Raw genomic sequence first — 17,880 nt, forward strand, 5'->3', positions numbered from 1 at the left:
GTGATCCTGCATGTTTCCAGTCACCTCACAGCATCTCAATGGCATCAAAACATCAGTTTCGACTTGGTCCATAAATTTGCTTTTCCCAATTAGTCACTCAGGCCTTGGTAGATTTACTGTTACGATTTTGGGTTAACGACAACTTCCAGGATCCAGTTCTGCTGCATCTGGCCTCGTATTTTTTCCCCCTCAGGACAATGCATGTTTGAATTCATTGAGGTCGTAAAGCATGGCAAGTTTAACTTCGTGCTTCAGTTTTTATGATGTTCTTTTTCTAGAAGGTTGTAGGGAGTCTCCATACTTCTGTCGTCCGAATTATTAAATTCTAGGCTCGTCTATCCAAAGAACATGATTCCAGGAGCCCTGGCATCTGTCTGGAAAGATTTGTGGCCCAATAAAACCTGATCAGATACCCAACTAAAAAAAATCTGATTGATTTTTGTGTTTTGTAGATGAAGCCTTTGGACATGTTACTGTTTCTTCTTAATCTCCTGCAATTCTAGACAGTTTTCTTGATAATGTATGGTTAAATAGATATTTATAAATACCCTAAAATAGAAGAAAAATACCTGTTATTGGGAGCTCTATTTTTTTTTCACAACTTATTTTGTTTTTGTGTGTGGTGGATTTCTAAAATAATTAATAAAGTAAAAAAAAAAAGACACACACTGACTCATAGTATTAAATATTTTTACTTAAAAATACATGCACATGGATGTTAAAGACACACAAAGTAATGACAGACAACTTTCACCAGTGGAAACAGTGCTGAATCTATCTACATAATGGCTCAAAACACACTTAATGTTATTTTTATTTAAACACTTTTGAAAATTAGAGAAGCAACTTTTTCCCCCATTTCAATAAATATAATTTTTCATTTAATTCTGAAAAAAATATTTGAAATTGTCAGCGCGTGGTAAAGAGAAAACTAAATTACTAAAAGCCATTGGAATAAATAAATTTAGAGTCTAAAAAGGCCAAGAAAGGGAGGCTATGCTGGATTAACTGAATAGACATGAAGTTTTCTCCACTAAAAAGTTATTTTTCAAAAATAGACCGTTTTTTAAGGCCATAGATTTGGATCATTGTCTCTGTATGGAAAGGAGTCCCCGCTTGTGAAATGTTGCTCAGGTTCAGGAATCTTCACCAGTGACTAGTTTTATAGTGTGTAGTCTCTGGGGAATTAAGAGATTTCCTGTTTAAAGAAATGAGAGAGAGAGAAGTATTAAAAGTAACTCAGGATTTTGTTTTTAAACTAAATATGATAAGATATGAAAATTCTATAAGCTCAACATTTTACAGTTATGCGCCATTTCCAAGTCAAGCAAGCTCTAAAACAAATTACACTAAATGCATGCTGCTCAAAATACCATCTTGTCCTATGGTAAATGTTTGTGCATTATTACTGAATACATGGATATGTGCACTGTTTAAACTGGTGAAATGTTTAGAACAAAGCATGATGCCAGCAATCCCACATGTCTCTGGTGTTAGTATCTAGCAAAACCCAAGTTTTTTCACATTTTGACATGTTAGAAAAAAACAAACCACCAATGTATATTTATTTAGTTTTATGTGAAGGCAATGACACAAAGTAGCACATAAAAATGAAGTGTAAGAAAACAAAGAATTTTTTTAAAATTTCTTAGAAATACTGATATGTTTCTTGGTCTTCATGACTTTTTTCGTTTAGTTTGCCTTTCACTTCAGAATTACCCACTACTTTCAATGGTCCATTACATAAAATCTAAATAAATCACAATGCTTTGTAAAAACATCAAATGTTCAAGAAGCGCAAACAGTTTTGCAAGTCATTGTATTGAAGGAAAGTTTTGCATTCCAAGGCATGCAAAGACTGAAGAGACATCCAGGTGAAATATAAGTCGATAAGATTTAAAATATAGAAACTGTACCTCATCTGATTCTCCTGTTACTACCGGAGGAGTGGGCAGTGTCACCTCATCCTAGGTGTACAAGCAGAGCAAACTTAAAATTTGGATGTGAATGCGACAGCACAAAAGTGAAGCACCATACCGAGTAAAAATGTTGCAATTACAACTAAAAAGGCCCACACCATTCAAGCCCAAAAGCCTATTTTGCAATTTAAGCAAAAGTAAGTCACATCAGAATCTAATCGATCCTAATTTGCCCATTTTCCTTCTCAAACCACAAGGTTTTATGTAACTCTTCTGAGAAAGAGGCTTAAATAGAAATCTCTTTTAACAGTTCCCTGCTTGGTGGAGGACAAGAATGAACAATGAAACAGCAAGCTTCCCTACTTACCTTATCTACGCTATCCAGAGATGGAGAAGAAGGTGATGTGGTTGTTGTGATAATCTGAGAGGAACAAAATCGAAAAGGAGCATTACAAACACGCTTTAATTTCAATCCCTAACAGGTATAAAGAAGTGAGTTGCAGCAGAGCATCATCCTGTAACTGGTGGTTTCAGAGTTTTCAATGATGGTGTCATAAAATATATAGCTGTGATTAATGTGAAGTTTTGGTGTGTAGCATGCTAAGAAAGGCAAATGAGAAAGAAGGTCAAAGAGAACAGGAAGTGCTTTTGTTTATATTGTCAACTGGAAGTAACCTTGCAATGACGCAATAGGCTAAGCGAATGGCAACTTTCTTTCATTTCTGATTACATGAGAAGGAGAGATTAAGAGACTCAAGTCCTAGAACACAAGTATAAGTCAAGACGCAAGTCTTTAGGGCTGCATTCTAAGTTAAGTCGTTCTACAGTCTAGGATCCAGAGACATGAAACCATTCATCCACAATAGTACATGAAGGTAATTTAAAGTCCATACATGCATTTCTTAAAGAGACAGCAACAGCAATACAAGGGATCCAGACCCCTCAAACTTTCAAACTTTCATATTTTGTCACATTATATTCAGGAGGTTCAATGTATTTTATTGACATTTTAGTCAGACAATTAAGAAGTAGCACTAGTAGCACCTAGGATTTGCAAGAAGAGAGCCATTGTTGAAAGTCCTGCTGCGGCCTCTCACAAGCAATGTAAGGGACAAAGAAAATATTTGGAATAAGTGTTCTTTTCAGATGAGACCATAATTGACCGTTTTGCCGCACGTGTCAAAAAACTAAAGCGCATCATCCTTCTTAGATTCCCAGTGTGAAGCATGGTAGTGGCAGCATCATATTACAGCAATGCTTTTCTTCAGCAAAGATCAGGGAAGTTGACTAGAGTTGATGGGAAGACGGATGAGTTAAAGGAAGTTTCAACGCTTTACACAAAATAAATGTTTTTACCAACACACTTGTTTTTTTCTTTTTTTTTGACTGACCCTCTTACAAGAGTTAAAAAACTTTCCAGAGAGCAAACTAACTTTCTCTGAATAACACTCAGGGGACATCCCTCAACTACAACAGAGGGGACAAACAAAATAATATATTCCTATGTGGGGATTTTTGTTGGAACAAAAAGATAACTTTCATTTAATGGATGTGTCCTTGTGCATGCTGACCAAGCCAAAATGACACAGTATGCCATCCATAATGAGTAGTTACCTGTGCATCGGTTTCTCTGACGGTGGCTAGAGGACGACTGGAGGTATCAAACGGGTCTGGACTTTGTGTGAATAGCTGTTCCTCCTGCAAAGATGATTAAAAGAACATAATTAAATATAAGAGTTATGTCTATTGTTTCAATCGTGCTTTGTTTTCATCCGCAGGACTTGGGAATTCATCTATTTAGGACTTCAAATCGCATGCAAAAAAAGCATTGAGCATATTTTACGTTAAAAATGAATCATGACTTTTATACCCAGTCCAGCTGTCACAGATGAGAGCATTCTGTTTGAAGCAAATTTACCTCTCCCTTCTCCATCCTCTCCAGGGAGACTGTAGGTTCGTCTGGGAAAAGTTCTTCCTGTTTCAAAGAAAGAAACAAAAAATTCTTTCATCATAACTTTTAAACATGCACAACCTTGGTGCAAAACATACACAGCAGATGCAGCGAGCTGCACTGACAAACTAATTCAACCCTAATGATTAAATTCAGGTAGTGGGTGTGTCATTAATCAACGCTTTCCAGTATTTGTGTGGGCACGGATATTTTTGAGTCCCCAGAGATAACTGGAGGGGAAAAAAAAGAAAAAAAAAAGCCTCTTTATATCCTCCGTGCTTAAATCTGCAAGATAATCCACGTCATCAACATCACATTTAAGAGAAAGCTCCCAACCGAGACTGAATTACTAATTTGATGCAACCACTGCCTACCTCGTATTCATAAGTATATTCTTCATTGTCATAGAAGTCCTCGTTTTCCTCTTCCTTTTGCTTGTGCTCGTTATTCATCTTAAGAAAGAGGAAAAATTGCAATTAGCAACATTTACATCAGTTGTGATTGAGGAGAACAAAGCCAAGAAATCGCAAAGCAACCCATCGATTAAGTCAACATTTTAATTTGAAGCACATAGATATTAAAACAGACATGCTCCGTATTGCAGAGGCATCATCCATACAATCTACTGTTAATTGAGGGTGTTATAGTTATTTAGTGAATTAGTTATTTAGTCCTAATTTATTAAAATGTAGTTAAAGGAGCTGTTATTTCTTGTCAGATTATGTTATGTTAGAACTGCGAGGGAGTTTGTTTTTGGAGTTTAGTAGGTTGAGAAGTGTTAGTTGACATTAGGGGTGTAACGATTTATTCGACTCACGAGACGGGACAATGCAGCATACCGCGTCTACGGGAAGACAACAACACTAACAATATTTCTGGGAACTTTTTTCAGCCTCTTAAAAAAAGGTTACAAATGGTTATTTACCACCAGCAGAAGGCAGGGTAAAACTCTATTATCTGAGATTTTAAGGGTGATAAAACGGGAGGCAGAATGCACCTGACCGTGTCTCCATATTCTCAGCAGCAAATAAAAGACAACTACAGCCTCCGAACATACATTAAGACTACAGAAAACCTGTTCATAACGTGCTTTTTTTTTTTTTTTTTTTACTGATTCTCAAGTACTTGCGTCTTCCCCCTAGAGCCACATCAAAAACTGCCACTGCTGGTTTTGACTCGGCTGATAATATCATCAGTTACACCCCTAATTTCTTTGTTTTTGGTGAGTTTAAATTAAAAGGTAAGTTCAGTTTCCATGTTTAGTTTGACACCCTTTAAGGACATTTACCAGGCGTTGTCTCTGCCTCTTTTGTCGTCCTTTATTTCCTTTGCCCTGGTTAAGAAGTCAAAAGTCAGAGAAAAAAAAAGACACAAGTTCCTCATGTTTCTGTTGTTGGTAAAATTATGGTTGATAAGTTAAGAGTGATATCAACAGCAGGGAAGAAGTTAATGAATATCAAGGTGAATACAAAAGTACCCAAGACGTAATCCAGCTTTTATTTATTTGAGTCACACCACTGACTTCATGTTTTAGCTCATTGATGATTTTCTTTTCCATTTATTCAGAGAAATTTTGACAAAAAAAAAAAAAGAATTCAGTTGATGCAACGTTATTGAGACAAAAGTCCACCTACAAATATGTTTGTGGCTGATTGAAGTTAAATCATTCATAACTAGAGTTATAGCAAATGAAATACTTTAGTAAGTACGTTAGCGGCAAAAAGAAAATATATACGTATAGGGATGGCAGAATATCGACTGCCAAATATGTTTATCTTCAGTTATATTTTCAGGGTTAAGAATATCTTTCAGGTTAAACTTTTTTCACTGCATATATCTCATTAGTGCACCAACTCCTGCTCACATCTGCAACTCCACCACTGTTAACTTGCAACAAGATGTCAACAGAGATTTAAATCTTTACATTTCTTCAAGAGTTGATTTGAATATTTTTATTGAATTCACATCATTATGTTTTCTGTAGAATAAGTTAAAGCAAAAACATGAAAGGCAAGTGTGCGCCATTAAATATGTGCATTAAATTAAACCGAGAAGAGTTATGTATTTCATGTATATTTAAAGTGTATTAATGAGAAAGCTTTACTTTCCCATGTTCCCTGTTCTTCTTCTTTGGTGCCGAGTTCTTCTTCAGTGGGTCATCCTGTGTGAGGAGAACAGCCTCCAGCACAGTTTCAGGCAACCCTGAGACCATCTAAAGACATATTTACAGCATTTCAACAGAAATTATGGATAATTTAATTATCAAATTGCATTTTGATACTAGTTTAATTCAATAGTTAAGGTAGATTTTAGAATTCTAATTATAGAGTGATTTGCAGATAGCTGATTAATGAAGTTATTGAACTGGATAATATTTATCCACACGAACAAAATATGACAGAAAACATAATAATAATCAGTCACACCCCAAAGCATTATGAGCAAATTATGAGATTCCAAACAATGTTGAGAATATTAGGAGTTCCTACCTCCTCAACGTTGGTGTAGTTCAAGGTAGAATTGATCAAAGTCAGATTCATTTTGAGCGAAGACACTTTGTCCTCATCCCAGTCTTCTTCCCCTGTCCCTTTGGGTCCCTTTAATTTGGTGACTTTCTTCTCTCCGTCCACTGTGGTCATGGTCCACAGCGTTGGACCCTCTGCGGTTTCAATCAAAGGACCCTTCAGAGAAAACAAAATGAAAGATGGTCAGAATGTATGTAATTAGGGAGATAAAAAGGCCCCATCACACTTCACTACTGCTGCATGTTAATCATGTTAATGGCAACAAAAAACATGTTGTCAGTGTGGAACATATCAAGGTTAATTTAATAAAGCCTCAGTAGAAATGCATTTCTATATTTAGACCTTGTAGTTTTCCTTATTTTATGAGGAAATTAACGTCTTGGCATTGGTTCATTACCAAGTTGAATACTTACAGCTGACTGAGGATCACGCAGTTCACCCTCTAAATGTTTGTCCTCGTCATCTAATGCTATCAGTGGCTTGCTGGTGAGGTCAAATTTCAAAGAACTCTAAAAAAACCCAAAAACAATCCATTTCTTCACAATGTTACGTAATGACTGATTTGATTAGCAAAACAAAATTCCTACGCATGAAATATAAAAGACACCGAAAGATTAAAAAAAAAAAAGCTGAATTTAAGATTAACAAAAAAAGAATGGAGAGGCTGAATATTATTTGACTCTTGTATCCTTTTGCATTTCATTTTCTTTACTGCCTCAGCATGATTTGGACATAATGTTGACTTGCTTATATTGAACTTCTATTCTTCCTGTCCTGGCTGTATAGAGGCCTCTTGGGGAAATCCAGATTGACATTACGTACAGTGTACTCTGTGATGACATTGGAGGTGTGAGTATCGGTTTTTTCTTTTTTCTTGGATGTAGTGAGCACTTGGAGCAGTTCCTCTATACCGTCCTGCAGCAGCCTGTCAATCAAAGCCTTCAACAAAGGCAGCTGTGGGGAAAAAATAAAAAATAAAAATGACAATGGATGATGTGCCATCACACTGTTAAAAATTTCATAGACTTATAAGGTCAAAGCTCACCCTTATTCCATAGTTTTCAAACATTTCTTCAATGTCCTAAAATGGAGGCAAAATATTTTCAGTGACTCAATCGCATAAACCCAGAAAATGCATCCCAGAGGAGGAATCACAATGTCATGTGTTCAACCTTCATCTCCAGAGACTTTTCAGGAGCGCCAGCATCTCCCTGTACAGATATGGATGTTTATAAAGCGCACAATAAGGCAGTTTCCATTTCCATGGTTTTCACATATAAATCATCAGTATGTACCTTTTCCCCTTTCAGGCCTTGCTCTCCTTTTTCACCCTGAAAAATAGGACAAATAAAGCATCAAGCTCATATTTCCGCCTAAGCCATCCTCAATGAACAGTGATACAGTCTTACCTTCATTCCTGGTGCACCCTACACACACACAGAAACAGAGGAGCAAGACACTTTGAGCATGCATCTAATATGCATGACATCAAGCTTGCAATGCTGTTTTTATTCTTCCCGTAGCCAGTTTCAACCTAAAGTAAAGTACAATGCAGCCATCGCTCATCGACGATTTAGATTTTATCCCGGCAATTCATGAATTATGCCGAGCTGCAGCAGGAATGACGTGCAATTATTTATTAGCTGCTCATGCTGTATGCAGAAACATGTTGTGTATATAGAAGTAGTAAACTCACAGTAGCTCCTGGTGGACCCATTGGGATTGGAAATGCCTGCCGAATGTCATCAATTGTGGCGCCCTGAACAAAAATAGCACCACTTAAATTAGTAAGTAATTATATGTAGATTTTCCTACATGTCCTATAAATGAAAACTGGGGGAGTGTTATTGGTATTATGGGAGCCAGTGTGTGTCGAAAATTGATTCTGCTAATTTGTTTGTCAAAGTTAACTGCATATAAATTGCTCCACGTGTGGCACATGCAACAAAATCTTCTTTAGATGTTGCAGAAAAAGCATGTTTTAGTATATTTTTCCTTACTGACATCAGAGCTAACCATACATAGAAAGTTCTTGATTTTTGATATTGTTTTAAATCCTTCCATACTTAGAAATGAGTAGATTTACAACATATAAAAAAACACCTACTAGTGCAAATGAAATTATAAACCTTGAAAGAAATTGCTACACAAAGAATAAAACAATAAATATGTCAAATTAAGGTGCAGTGATTGTCTACGCTCAAAAATTGTTGAAGGTTGTTCCACTTATAGTTTAAAAAATATATTAAAGAGTTCACATCTGTTTCTGGGTTAAGGTATCACAATGAAAGCGTGGGTTTATTTCTACCTCAGTCGTGACTAGCACCTGCCTACCAGGCGAACCTGGAGGCCCTGGCTCCCCTTTACTTCCATCTTTCCCCTTTAAAAAAAGAAAAACAAACAATTAGATGGAACAACAGTTTAAAGGTGACAGAACTATGTTTATATCACCTTCAAAACGACTCACATTGACACCAGCATCCCCTTTGTCGCCCTTAAATTTAGAGGAAAATTTACACTTATCCAAAACAATAAAACAATAGAACCAAAATTGTTGCTTTGAAGTATTTCATAAATACCTTTTTTCCTTCCTCTCCTTTGAATCCATTTTCTCCCTGTGAGTAAAAACAATGTAAATGTTTTGAAGCTCATGGGAAAAGATACATAAAATATGGAGTAAGACTGTCATAAATGCAGCTTGCATTTCTCACATCCTTTCCAGGCAGGCCTCTCTTCCCATCAATGCCTGGTCTCCCCTGAAACAAAACCAAAACAAGGTTAAAATAGCATTCTAAATTTGAATTGAATTGAACCCTTTTTGTCAAGAGTCCTGAGATTACACTGGCTGTAAACTGAAGAAACAAGCAATCAGTACGTGGACCTAATTTGACCACAAAGCTTCATCTGGAGCTATTTAAAGTGATACTCACTGGAGTTCCTGGTAATCCAGGCATTCCAGCAATCCCTTGCTCTCCTCTCTGTTCATTGACACACACACACACAACTTGTTATAAACTTGATTAATCATAGATAATATGAGGAAATAAACCTAACACACACTTGGATCTAGTGAGCTCCAGAAACTACTCCTGCCTTCAAGTGTCCCAGATCACTTCACAGGTCGGATGACAATTAGGTTTTTTCCCCATCCACATGCACTGAAACTTGTATGTACGTAGCGGTAATGCTTAAGAGTATTATTTAACTCTCTTCAAAAGTGATTGGTAAAGTTTGAATTACATTGTGTCGTCCCGGGTAATTAAACATGCACCAATTCTGCACACAAAAAATATGACATTGTTTCTGAGTGATGCTACTTTTAAGTGTGGTGATGGCACAGAGGTAAGGAAGCACTTGACTTAGACTCCCTTATCAGTCCATCACCTGTCAACACACAAACCCCCCCCCGCCTAAAATCTAAACTGCATTATAGAATAATTCAGATCTTTATATAAGCTTGTATATAATGCTGTAACATCATTTGTAGTTTACAATTTATTACCCACTAAACATCTGAAACAAAACCTGACAAAATGTTTCCTTTTCTAGGACATTTACTTAAACAACAGATATTGTGTTTGCTAAATGTCAGAATGAAAAAATAATAAAAAAAGAAACCTTCACCCCAACATTTAATTTTGTTCCCAATAATGGTATTCATCCATTTGGTAGACTCATCCGTCATGAACGATGGGTTTGTGTATTTTTAATTTTGGTTTTGGCTTAAGTTTTGGTTTCAAGCTCATTTAAATAGCTTGAATTCATCAAAATCCAAGTGAATGCAAATTTCTCAATTTATAGAAAGTAAAACAACAACAAAAAACCTTTATCGTGCTGTCATTCACCAAAAATGAAATTAATTTATGTAATCCTAACTGAACAGTTTACTCTTACTTATCTCAGTAAGAAAAATAACAGTCTTCTTATACAGATTCTCCAAGTATCTGGTCTGAACTGTACATACAACTTCAGGGTTTCTTAAACAACTTCAGTAGGGTTCACCAAGTTTGATTTACTGCAATTTAAAGACAATGCAACACCAAACATAATGCAGTTTAATTCCCATTTCATGGTCGTACACACCAGAATATTACAGTATTATAGAAATTTAATGGGAATATTATGAACAACAATTATGTATCATTAGACCACATCTTTCCTCTCCTTTGCAGCATCTTATAAGAATAGTTTCTAATGATAAAATTAATCTCATTATCACAATCTGGACCTGAATAAGTAACAGAAAATTGATGGCTAATTACACAATTTAGATATTAAATTATGTAAATCACATTAAAAAAAAGCTGCCCATTAAAAATAGATTAAGATTCTAGTTCATATAGCATATAGTAGGGTTAGTGTTGTTGCAGCTGACTTGATTGTGCCGAGTGAAACCTCTTCAGCCTGCAGCGCTGCCACCTCCTGAAGTCTATAGATGCATACATGCATAAAGCTCACAAAAACATTTTATGAAGCAGACATCTTCCCACTATGTGTGGATTGGTCACATGTCTTTCTGTGCATCTAGAGACAATTTTGTACCAATTTGAGAGCTATTTAAAGAAACTATTTATTGTATTTTGTATGTACTTACTGGACCAGGTTCTCCTTTATGCCCTTTATCTCCCTACACAAAAGACAAAACATCTTTAATTTTTTTCAGTGAAATGATGAAGTTATAGAAAACTCTTGACAGCACTTTTCAACAATTCAACCTTTATTCCTGGTTTTCCTGGAAGGCCGTCAAGTCCATCTCTTTCAGAGCCCTGTAAGACAAAATGTTAATATCTGAACACATTTTAAACCCAAGATTAAGTCCCACAAACAGAAGAATATAACATGGGATTTTATTTGGAGGCACCTGCGAATTTCCCGGTAATCCAGGTTTTCCTTCTGGTCCCTGGAAAAAAATTCAGAATGTTTAATTTAATTTCTTGCAAGCAAATATTGATGCAACTGCATCTGTTAGCACTGTTCGTGTCCATTGTTAGCAAATAATTTCTAGCAATTTTCTATAATGGATATGTTTTAAAATCCCTTAAAAACTGTGAACTTATTCCAAGACCGTTTGCACAAAACAAAACATAAATAAGTATACAAATGGGGATGAGTGATATATTGATTAGACTCAATGTATTGCCCCAGTTCAAGCACAGCCCTGCCCCCACCTATTTCTCATGTTTTTATGTGATCTTTGAGCCAATTGGAATTTGCCGTTATCTTATGTTACATCTTAAATAATGATTATATAATGAAATTTCTTCTCAAGTTATACAATATTTATTATTATTAATGTAGAAAAAAAAATTTCTGCAACCAAACAGCATGTGTTCAAAAGTTGCCATTTTGATCATTTATTTTCCCTTTGATATTATTGAATTGAATTTCATTACTCTAGAGCACAGGTGTCAAACTCCAGTCCTGGAGGGCCACTGCCCTGCAACTTTTAGATGCGCCTCTGCTACGCCACACCTGAATAGAATAATTAGGTCATTAGCAGGACTCTGGAGAACTTACCTACACAAGAAGGATGTAAAAACCATTTAATTCCAGTGTTTTGTACCTGTGGCACATCTAAAAACTGCAGGACACCGGCCCTTGAGGACTGGAGTTTGACACCCCTGCTCTAGAGAATAATCACCAATTTTACATCCTGATATATGCCGTCATCATAAATTGAAATAATTTTGAGTTTCACTTTACTTCTCTTAATGAGATCTGTAAAAATAAGCAGCTTAGTTTAATTTATATATTTAACTCGACACGTAAGGGAATGAATCCTTACTCTTGGCCCAGGTAGACCCGTTTCTCCTCTCAGGCCAGGCTGGCCAGGTTCTCCAGGGTCTCCCTGTTGAAATCGATAAAAACACAGCAGAGAAAAACTAAGGGTTATCATCTCATGGAAAAAAAAGTAAATTTCTGACTGAGGATCCTGCATGTTTTCGGTTCTAGTTACCTTAATAACTCTGGTCAGTATGCTGTTTTCTGCAACAACCTGGCGATTATCAGGGCAACAAATCTCATTTATTCCCAAGGGAAACAATTAAACGCAAATATTGTCAAAAAGTTGGTATGTTTTAAGGAACGAAATGCATAAAACAGCGATTCAGATTTGCTTACTTGTGTTCCCGGGGGTCCAGGTTTCCCCTTTGTTTCAATCCCAGTCGCGTTAAAAGAACAGGAACAAAGCAACAGTTAGGATCTAAGACGTCACACAAAACACCAAGTGTTTGCAGCACAAGGGAAAATTAGACTGTGCTTCCAAGGGTGACACACACAAAAAGCCAAGTTAATTAGCATCGTATCAAATCAGGAATCATGTCTTCACAAGAGGATAAAAGGTTGTGCAGCATTTAAAGGGTGACTGACACAGAAGAATGATCAGAAAGCAGCCAGAAGGAGAAACAATGAGCAGCAACATCACTGAGGGGGAGGGAGTGCACACGCAAACATACCATCTCTCCTTTATCGCCTTTCTTTCCATCAGTACCCTTTAATAGAATAAATAAAGGGTGGGCGAATAAATGTCTGACATTGTTACTAAAAATCTGGGAGCACAGTAAAATGGAGTGACCATCGTGGAATACAACTTACAGGAAGACCTGGTTCACCTTTTTCTCCAGGGTCACCTAGTCGCCCTGGTAACCCCAATGGACCCTGATTAACAACAAATCAACAGAATTAAGCTTTCGATTAGGATATAGTTTTAAACCAGACCAAACGTTGATATAGTATAATTAAAGTTGTAACATAAAGAAAAAACTGAGGTATGCAAATAAGTTTACAATGGAAAAAAAGTTTATTTGTGCATTTTTAAAAATGTTTTTTTCAGTTTGACATCTTTACCAAATCTATGTAAATTGAATGTTTGATCCAAACATGTTAATTATTCAGCTGAATCACAGATTGGATAAAAATCTGTTCTTTAACTGCCATCGTGTTTATCAAACTTGATTTTCATTCAAATCTGTGTCACTTATCTCAATTTTAAGAAGGCAAAAAAAAATAAAAATACCCTTATTCCTCTTTCACCAGGCTCTCCAGTGAACCCTGGGTCACCCTGCAAGGTTTACAAATAATAGATATTTTTCACCAATACTACATGATATGACCTAATTGATAATGACTTACTACAGAAAAGTCTATGTACTAAGAAGCAGGGTAAGACACTAAAAGCTCAAATGAAACAATGATTGAAACCACACAGCCAGACTGATCGTACCTTCATTCCTGGCTCTCCCTTCGCTGCAGGTGCTCCCTATACGGACAAGTAACAATGAATATTGATGCATTTATTGTGTCGACACATGGCTGTTTGTACAGGCAGGAAGTGAAATCGAGGAAAAGCTAAAGTTGACATTTTCTGACCTTCAATTCAGTGAAAACTTTTTGTTGACGTTGTTGGACATTTGCTCATGGTTTAACGCTTAAATAACTTGAAATACACTGCACAGCAAAAGTAGCCACATTTTGGGATTTTATCTGACATCAAAACAAAGTGGTGCATAACTTTTAAGTGGAAGAAGAAAGAGACGTGACTTTGTGAGAAAGTTCTGAAAAGAGTGGCGAGAATATGTATTCAGCTCCCTTTAGTTTAAAAATGTTTTTTAAATCCATTGAAGCTTCTGGTTAACACATAAAAATGTAATGGGTGCAAATAGCTTTGTACTTTGACCCGAGTTCTGCTAGCAGTCTGGTGTGTTTGGTTTGAATTTTTAATCCACTCTTTTACTCAATCCACTCAATCCACTCATTGCGTTGGATTTCATCCAACGTAATGAAATGAACAGCATTATACCAACAACTCATTTTAATTGCTGTTTAACAGCCACACAGGACTTACTTACATCTTTACCTCTTAATCCTGGTTCTCCAGAATTTCCAGGCAAGCCAACACTTCCCTTCTCCCCTTTTGCACCATCTTTACCCTGAAAAAGAATAATAATAAAATTTTAAAAAAGGCAAAATTTTGTCCAAGCCCTTCACTCCAAGCATCAGGCTGTGACTATCAGTCTGCTGGTGGTAATAGCTAAATTGCAAGCCGTTAGTGTTAAAGCATCCTTGATAAAACCTGCTGCTTGCTGTGACAGGGAATGAGGTTCTTTGAGAAAACCCTCCACCTGAAAAATACTGAGAGAACCCTGGAGATTAAGCCAGCCTTTCGTTTCCATCAGTAATTATTGAGTCATTGTGGGTTCTGTTATAATAGTGGCCATTTTGTATTGTAAATTATGCTTGAAAATAAATGTGAAAATATGAGGCATGTGTGGAAAACAAATGTTTATCAGTAGTTTTTTTTTTTTTTTTACTAAAGGCGATTTCATTTAATACACAAGAAATCAGATGTGTGAAATGTATTATTTCCAAACACAAAGTAAAGCATGCAAGTAAAAAATATTTTAAAATCAATGAGTACACATTTGTGCTTAGAGACAACTTTACCAAATACTTTAACTGATGTGGAAAAAAAAGAAACTTATTTCACATTGACAAACAAAATCTCACTGACCTTTGGTCCTGGTTTTCCTGACAGACCAACATTTCCCTAAGAATAGCAAAAGATTTTAAATATTTATTTTTCTATTTTTTTTTTTTTTGCTTCACAAGATGAAAACTGTGTTAGTAACTCACCCTCTCACCATTTATCCCCTTCTGTCCTGGAAGACCAGGAATCCCAAAACCAGGACTTCCCTGCATGAAAAATAAAAAAACAAAACAACTGCAGTTATATTTCCTCTGCTTCTACCTGAACATATGTAGACCAAAACAATATTTTTTTTTTTCTTTTCACCTTCTCTCCTTTCTCTCCTTGATCTCCTTTTATTCCCTGAGCGCCTGTTTGACCAATTGGGCCGAGATCTCCCTGTAGGAGGAAAACGTTCACATACACAATGTGGACACAGACAGTCATGAGTGTGGCTAAAGTTTTGTTTTTATTTTTTCCCCCTCCCTCTCCAAATGATACCCTGTGGACTGAGATTAAAAAGGTCCCCTTTAACGAAGCATTCAGAAGCCAACCGCAAAAGTTAATGAGAGAAATCTTAATTGTGTTTGATAAGCGGACCCAGAGGGCTGAGTGAGTGTGCAAGAATACCCTGAACAATTAATTAGCAATGTTTTCACGGAGCAAAACATCAAAAGCATCACTTCCCCACAGCTGGGAGACATATCTTCAACCAGTTAAGACAAATAAATTTGGCCAACTTAAGAACACGCGAGGTTGTGGTCTCCCGATCAGTGAATAGTTTTAACGGCTTCAAATTTCCAACTGAACTTGTCGACTATAAACATGTGTCCCCATCTTTTCATTATACAGTCATACTAAACCAATTGGAAGCTAATTTACCTCAGTAACTCCATTCACAAAGCGAGGCATAAATTAAATGCACACCGATGTTTTCAAGCATCCATTCTGTTGTTGCAGTTGATGCCATTTGGGTTTACAGTGAATGAAAACTGGACGTTTAAGATTAGAGTATTTTAGGGGGGAAAAAATGGATAAAAAAAAGCAATTTTAATGAAACGTTTGATACCTGCTTAAAGGTTATTTTTAAAAAGTTTTCAGCTTACTCTCCAATGGTTCGTAGAGACTGATGTGCAAAAGACTCAAAAGGAGAAAGACACACACACCTCCAAATTGCACATTGACCAGGCCTTGAGTAACCAAATGAAGTTGTAAGCTTCTCAGGCTACAGCTGTAAAATGTATTGCTTGCCTAAAAGAAGCCCAACATAACATTTAGCATAAGATGAGGGGAGGAGAATGATCGAAAATAGGAGAAGCTACAGGAAGGGACATGTAGAAAGAGATTTGCAATCTAAATGGTTTAAAAAAAAAAGGAAAATAAAGTGTAGTCACAAGATGCTACAACTTCATGCTCCTTTAACTTGCTGCAAACATTTCCAAATGTTCCATGAAAAGCACACAGATTTTGGATTTTTGTGCAAAAGTTATTCGAACTGCACTTGTCAAAGTATGCGCAGACAGAACTTTGCCAAATGAAAACACAAGGTGGATGGCTGTGCAATGCATTGCACTCTGCAGAGGCATCACCTCACGTGCTGTTGAAAGCTGTTGAGAATACTGATGGCGTTTTCTCCTCAACAGGTGAAGGAACAAATGTGCCATACATAATGAAATAATCCAGACTACTTGGTATTGCTTAGAGCAGCAATACCAAGATTTTCTTACTGGTGAATTGGGGTTTATGTTAAAATTATACTGCTTGCAAATATATTGTGCTATTTTCACCTAAAAAAGCAGAATCAATAAAGATGATGATAGAAACTGACTCACCCTGGCACCTTTTTTTCCAGGTGGGCCAATTATCTGCCAGGTTGGTTGACAAAAGGAAGGAAACTCAGTGATGAATGCTTTAATTTGTGTTATTTAAATGCATAAGTATGTTTTCTTACACCCGTCGCAGGATCTCCAGGGACTCCTCTTTTTCCTTCATCTCCTTTCAATCCAATTGGCCCAATTAGTCCCTGGAAAAGTTGAATCAACTTATCAATATGCTGGATTTTTTTTTTTAAACTTGGTTTGCTGTCTCTATGACGATTCGGTGGTGTAGTCTCTTTTAAAAGCTGTTTTTCACATAAAATCTTATAAAGCTTCAAATCAAGAATAACAGAAATGGAAAAACATGACTAACAGTTTAATTTGGCCATTGAGAATCAAAAGTTTTACTCAAAATTCTTTTAACCATGTTCATTAAAATCGGATCTAGAAAACCTTGAAAGCGACTTCCTTATTTCTTCATTTCAAAATTTAAGTACCTCTGCTAAGACAATGCACAAGATTAGAATAAATTTTAGTTTTTATTTTCCAATAAAAAAAAGAAAATAAACAGATATATGCATTTATATTTTATTAAAGTCATTCAGTGAAGACAGTAGGTGTTCTTGTGTGACATCTATATTTTGTACTTATGATAAACTTCACTAACTTGAGGTCCTTGTGGTCCATCTGGTCCTTTTTCTCCCTGCTCTCCCTAAAAGAATAATTAAAAAAAAGTTTACGGATTTTACATTTACATGCACACCCAACATTATCAGTCTTATCGCTGAAATAAAAATTATTCAACTTTAGCACAACAAAGAGTTTTCAATCTAATGAGGGGAGAATACATTACTGAAACTCACCTTGTCCCCTTTTTCTCCTTTCAATCCCTTTTTCCCCTGAGAGTAAAAATGAGTCACACCACATGAATCTTTTCATCACAGAGTCTTAGCCTCAGTGAAAAAGACATTGATTATAACTCATTTCAATCTAGCACAATTAATTCGTATTCTCTGCAGGGTAAAGACAAGCAGAGGTTGTTGCATGAAATCAGCTGAACATAGAAATGAGCTACAAACCCGGGGTCCACCCAGTCCCTGGATGCCCTGGTCTCCATGGTCACCCTAGGAGGGCAAAATATTTACATGCATTATTTCTTTTAATCAAAAATATGACGTTTTTCATGTTGAAGATCAGTGTTTTG

At 36.3% G+C, this 17,880-nt stretch overlaps 1 protein-coding gene across 1 annotated transcript in view; it reads right to left on the bottom strand.

The window, feature by feature from the left end:
• Positions 1 to 7,563: 7,563 nt before the first annotated feature.
• Positions 7,564 to 17,880, bottom strand: part of col7a1l (collagen type VII alpha 1-like) — a 50,679-nt gene continuing 40,362 nt past the window's right edge. The window contains exons 42-68 of the mRNA XM_017302667.1: positions 17,756 to 17,800; positions 17,540 to 17,575; positions 17,344 to 17,388; positions 16,811 to 16,882; positions 16,692 to 16,724; positions 15,187 to 15,258; positions 15,027 to 15,086; positions 14,905 to 14,940; positions 14,243 to 14,323; positions 13,618 to 13,653; positions 13,411 to 13,455; positions 12,990 to 13,052; positions 12,851 to 12,886; positions 12,516 to 12,542; positions 12,352 to 12,390; positions 12,181 to 12,243; positions 11,257 to 11,295; positions 11,111 to 11,161; positions 10,990 to 11,022; positions 9,326 to 9,373; positions 9,107 to 9,151; positions 8,975 to 9,010; positions 8,863 to 8,889; positions 8,704 to 8,775; positions 8,092 to 8,154; positions 7,691 to 7,822; positions 7,564 to 7,606 (exon numbers count right to left, since the gene is read on the bottom strand). Coding sequence (XP_017158156.1) covers positions 7,769 to 7,822; positions 8,092 to 8,154; positions 8,704 to 8,775; positions 8,863 to 8,889; positions 8,975 to 9,010; positions 9,107 to 9,151; positions 9,326 to 9,373; positions 10,990 to 11,022; positions 11,111 to 11,161; positions 11,257 to 11,295; positions 12,181 to 12,243; positions 12,352 to 12,390; positions 12,516 to 12,542; positions 12,851 to 12,886; positions 12,990 to 13,052; positions 13,411 to 13,455; positions 13,618 to 13,653; positions 14,243 to 14,323; positions 14,905 to 14,940; positions 15,027 to 15,086; positions 15,187 to 15,258; positions 16,692 to 16,724; positions 16,811 to 16,882; positions 17,344 to 17,388; positions 17,540 to 17,575; positions 17,756 to 17,800 — 1,257 coding nt within the window. The 3' untranslated portion in view covers positions 7,564 to 7,606; positions 7,691 to 7,768. The remainder of the gene's footprint in view (positions 7,607 to 7,690; positions 7,823 to 8,091; positions 8,155 to 8,703; positions 8,776 to 8,862; positions 8,890 to 8,974; positions 9,011 to 9,106; positions 9,152 to 9,325; positions 9,374 to 10,989; positions 11,023 to 11,110; positions 11,162 to 11,256; positions 11,296 to 12,180; positions 12,244 to 12,351; positions 12,391 to 12,515; positions 12,543 to 12,850; positions 12,887 to 12,989; positions 13,053 to 13,410; positions 13,456 to 13,617; positions 13,654 to 14,242; positions 14,324 to 14,904; positions 14,941 to 15,026; positions 15,087 to 15,186; positions 15,259 to 16,691; positions 16,725 to 16,810; positions 16,883 to 17,343; positions 17,389 to 17,539; positions 17,576 to 17,755; positions 17,801 to 17,880) is intronic.

Source organism: Poecilia reticulata, linkage group LG23, assembly GCF_000633615.1.
Source record: "Poecilia reticulata strain Guanapo linkage group LG23, Guppy_female_1.0+MT, whole genome shotgun sequence".
Lineage (NCBI taxonomy): Eukaryota > Metazoa > Chordata > Actinopteri > Cyprinodontiformes > Poeciliidae > Poecilia > Poecilia reticulata.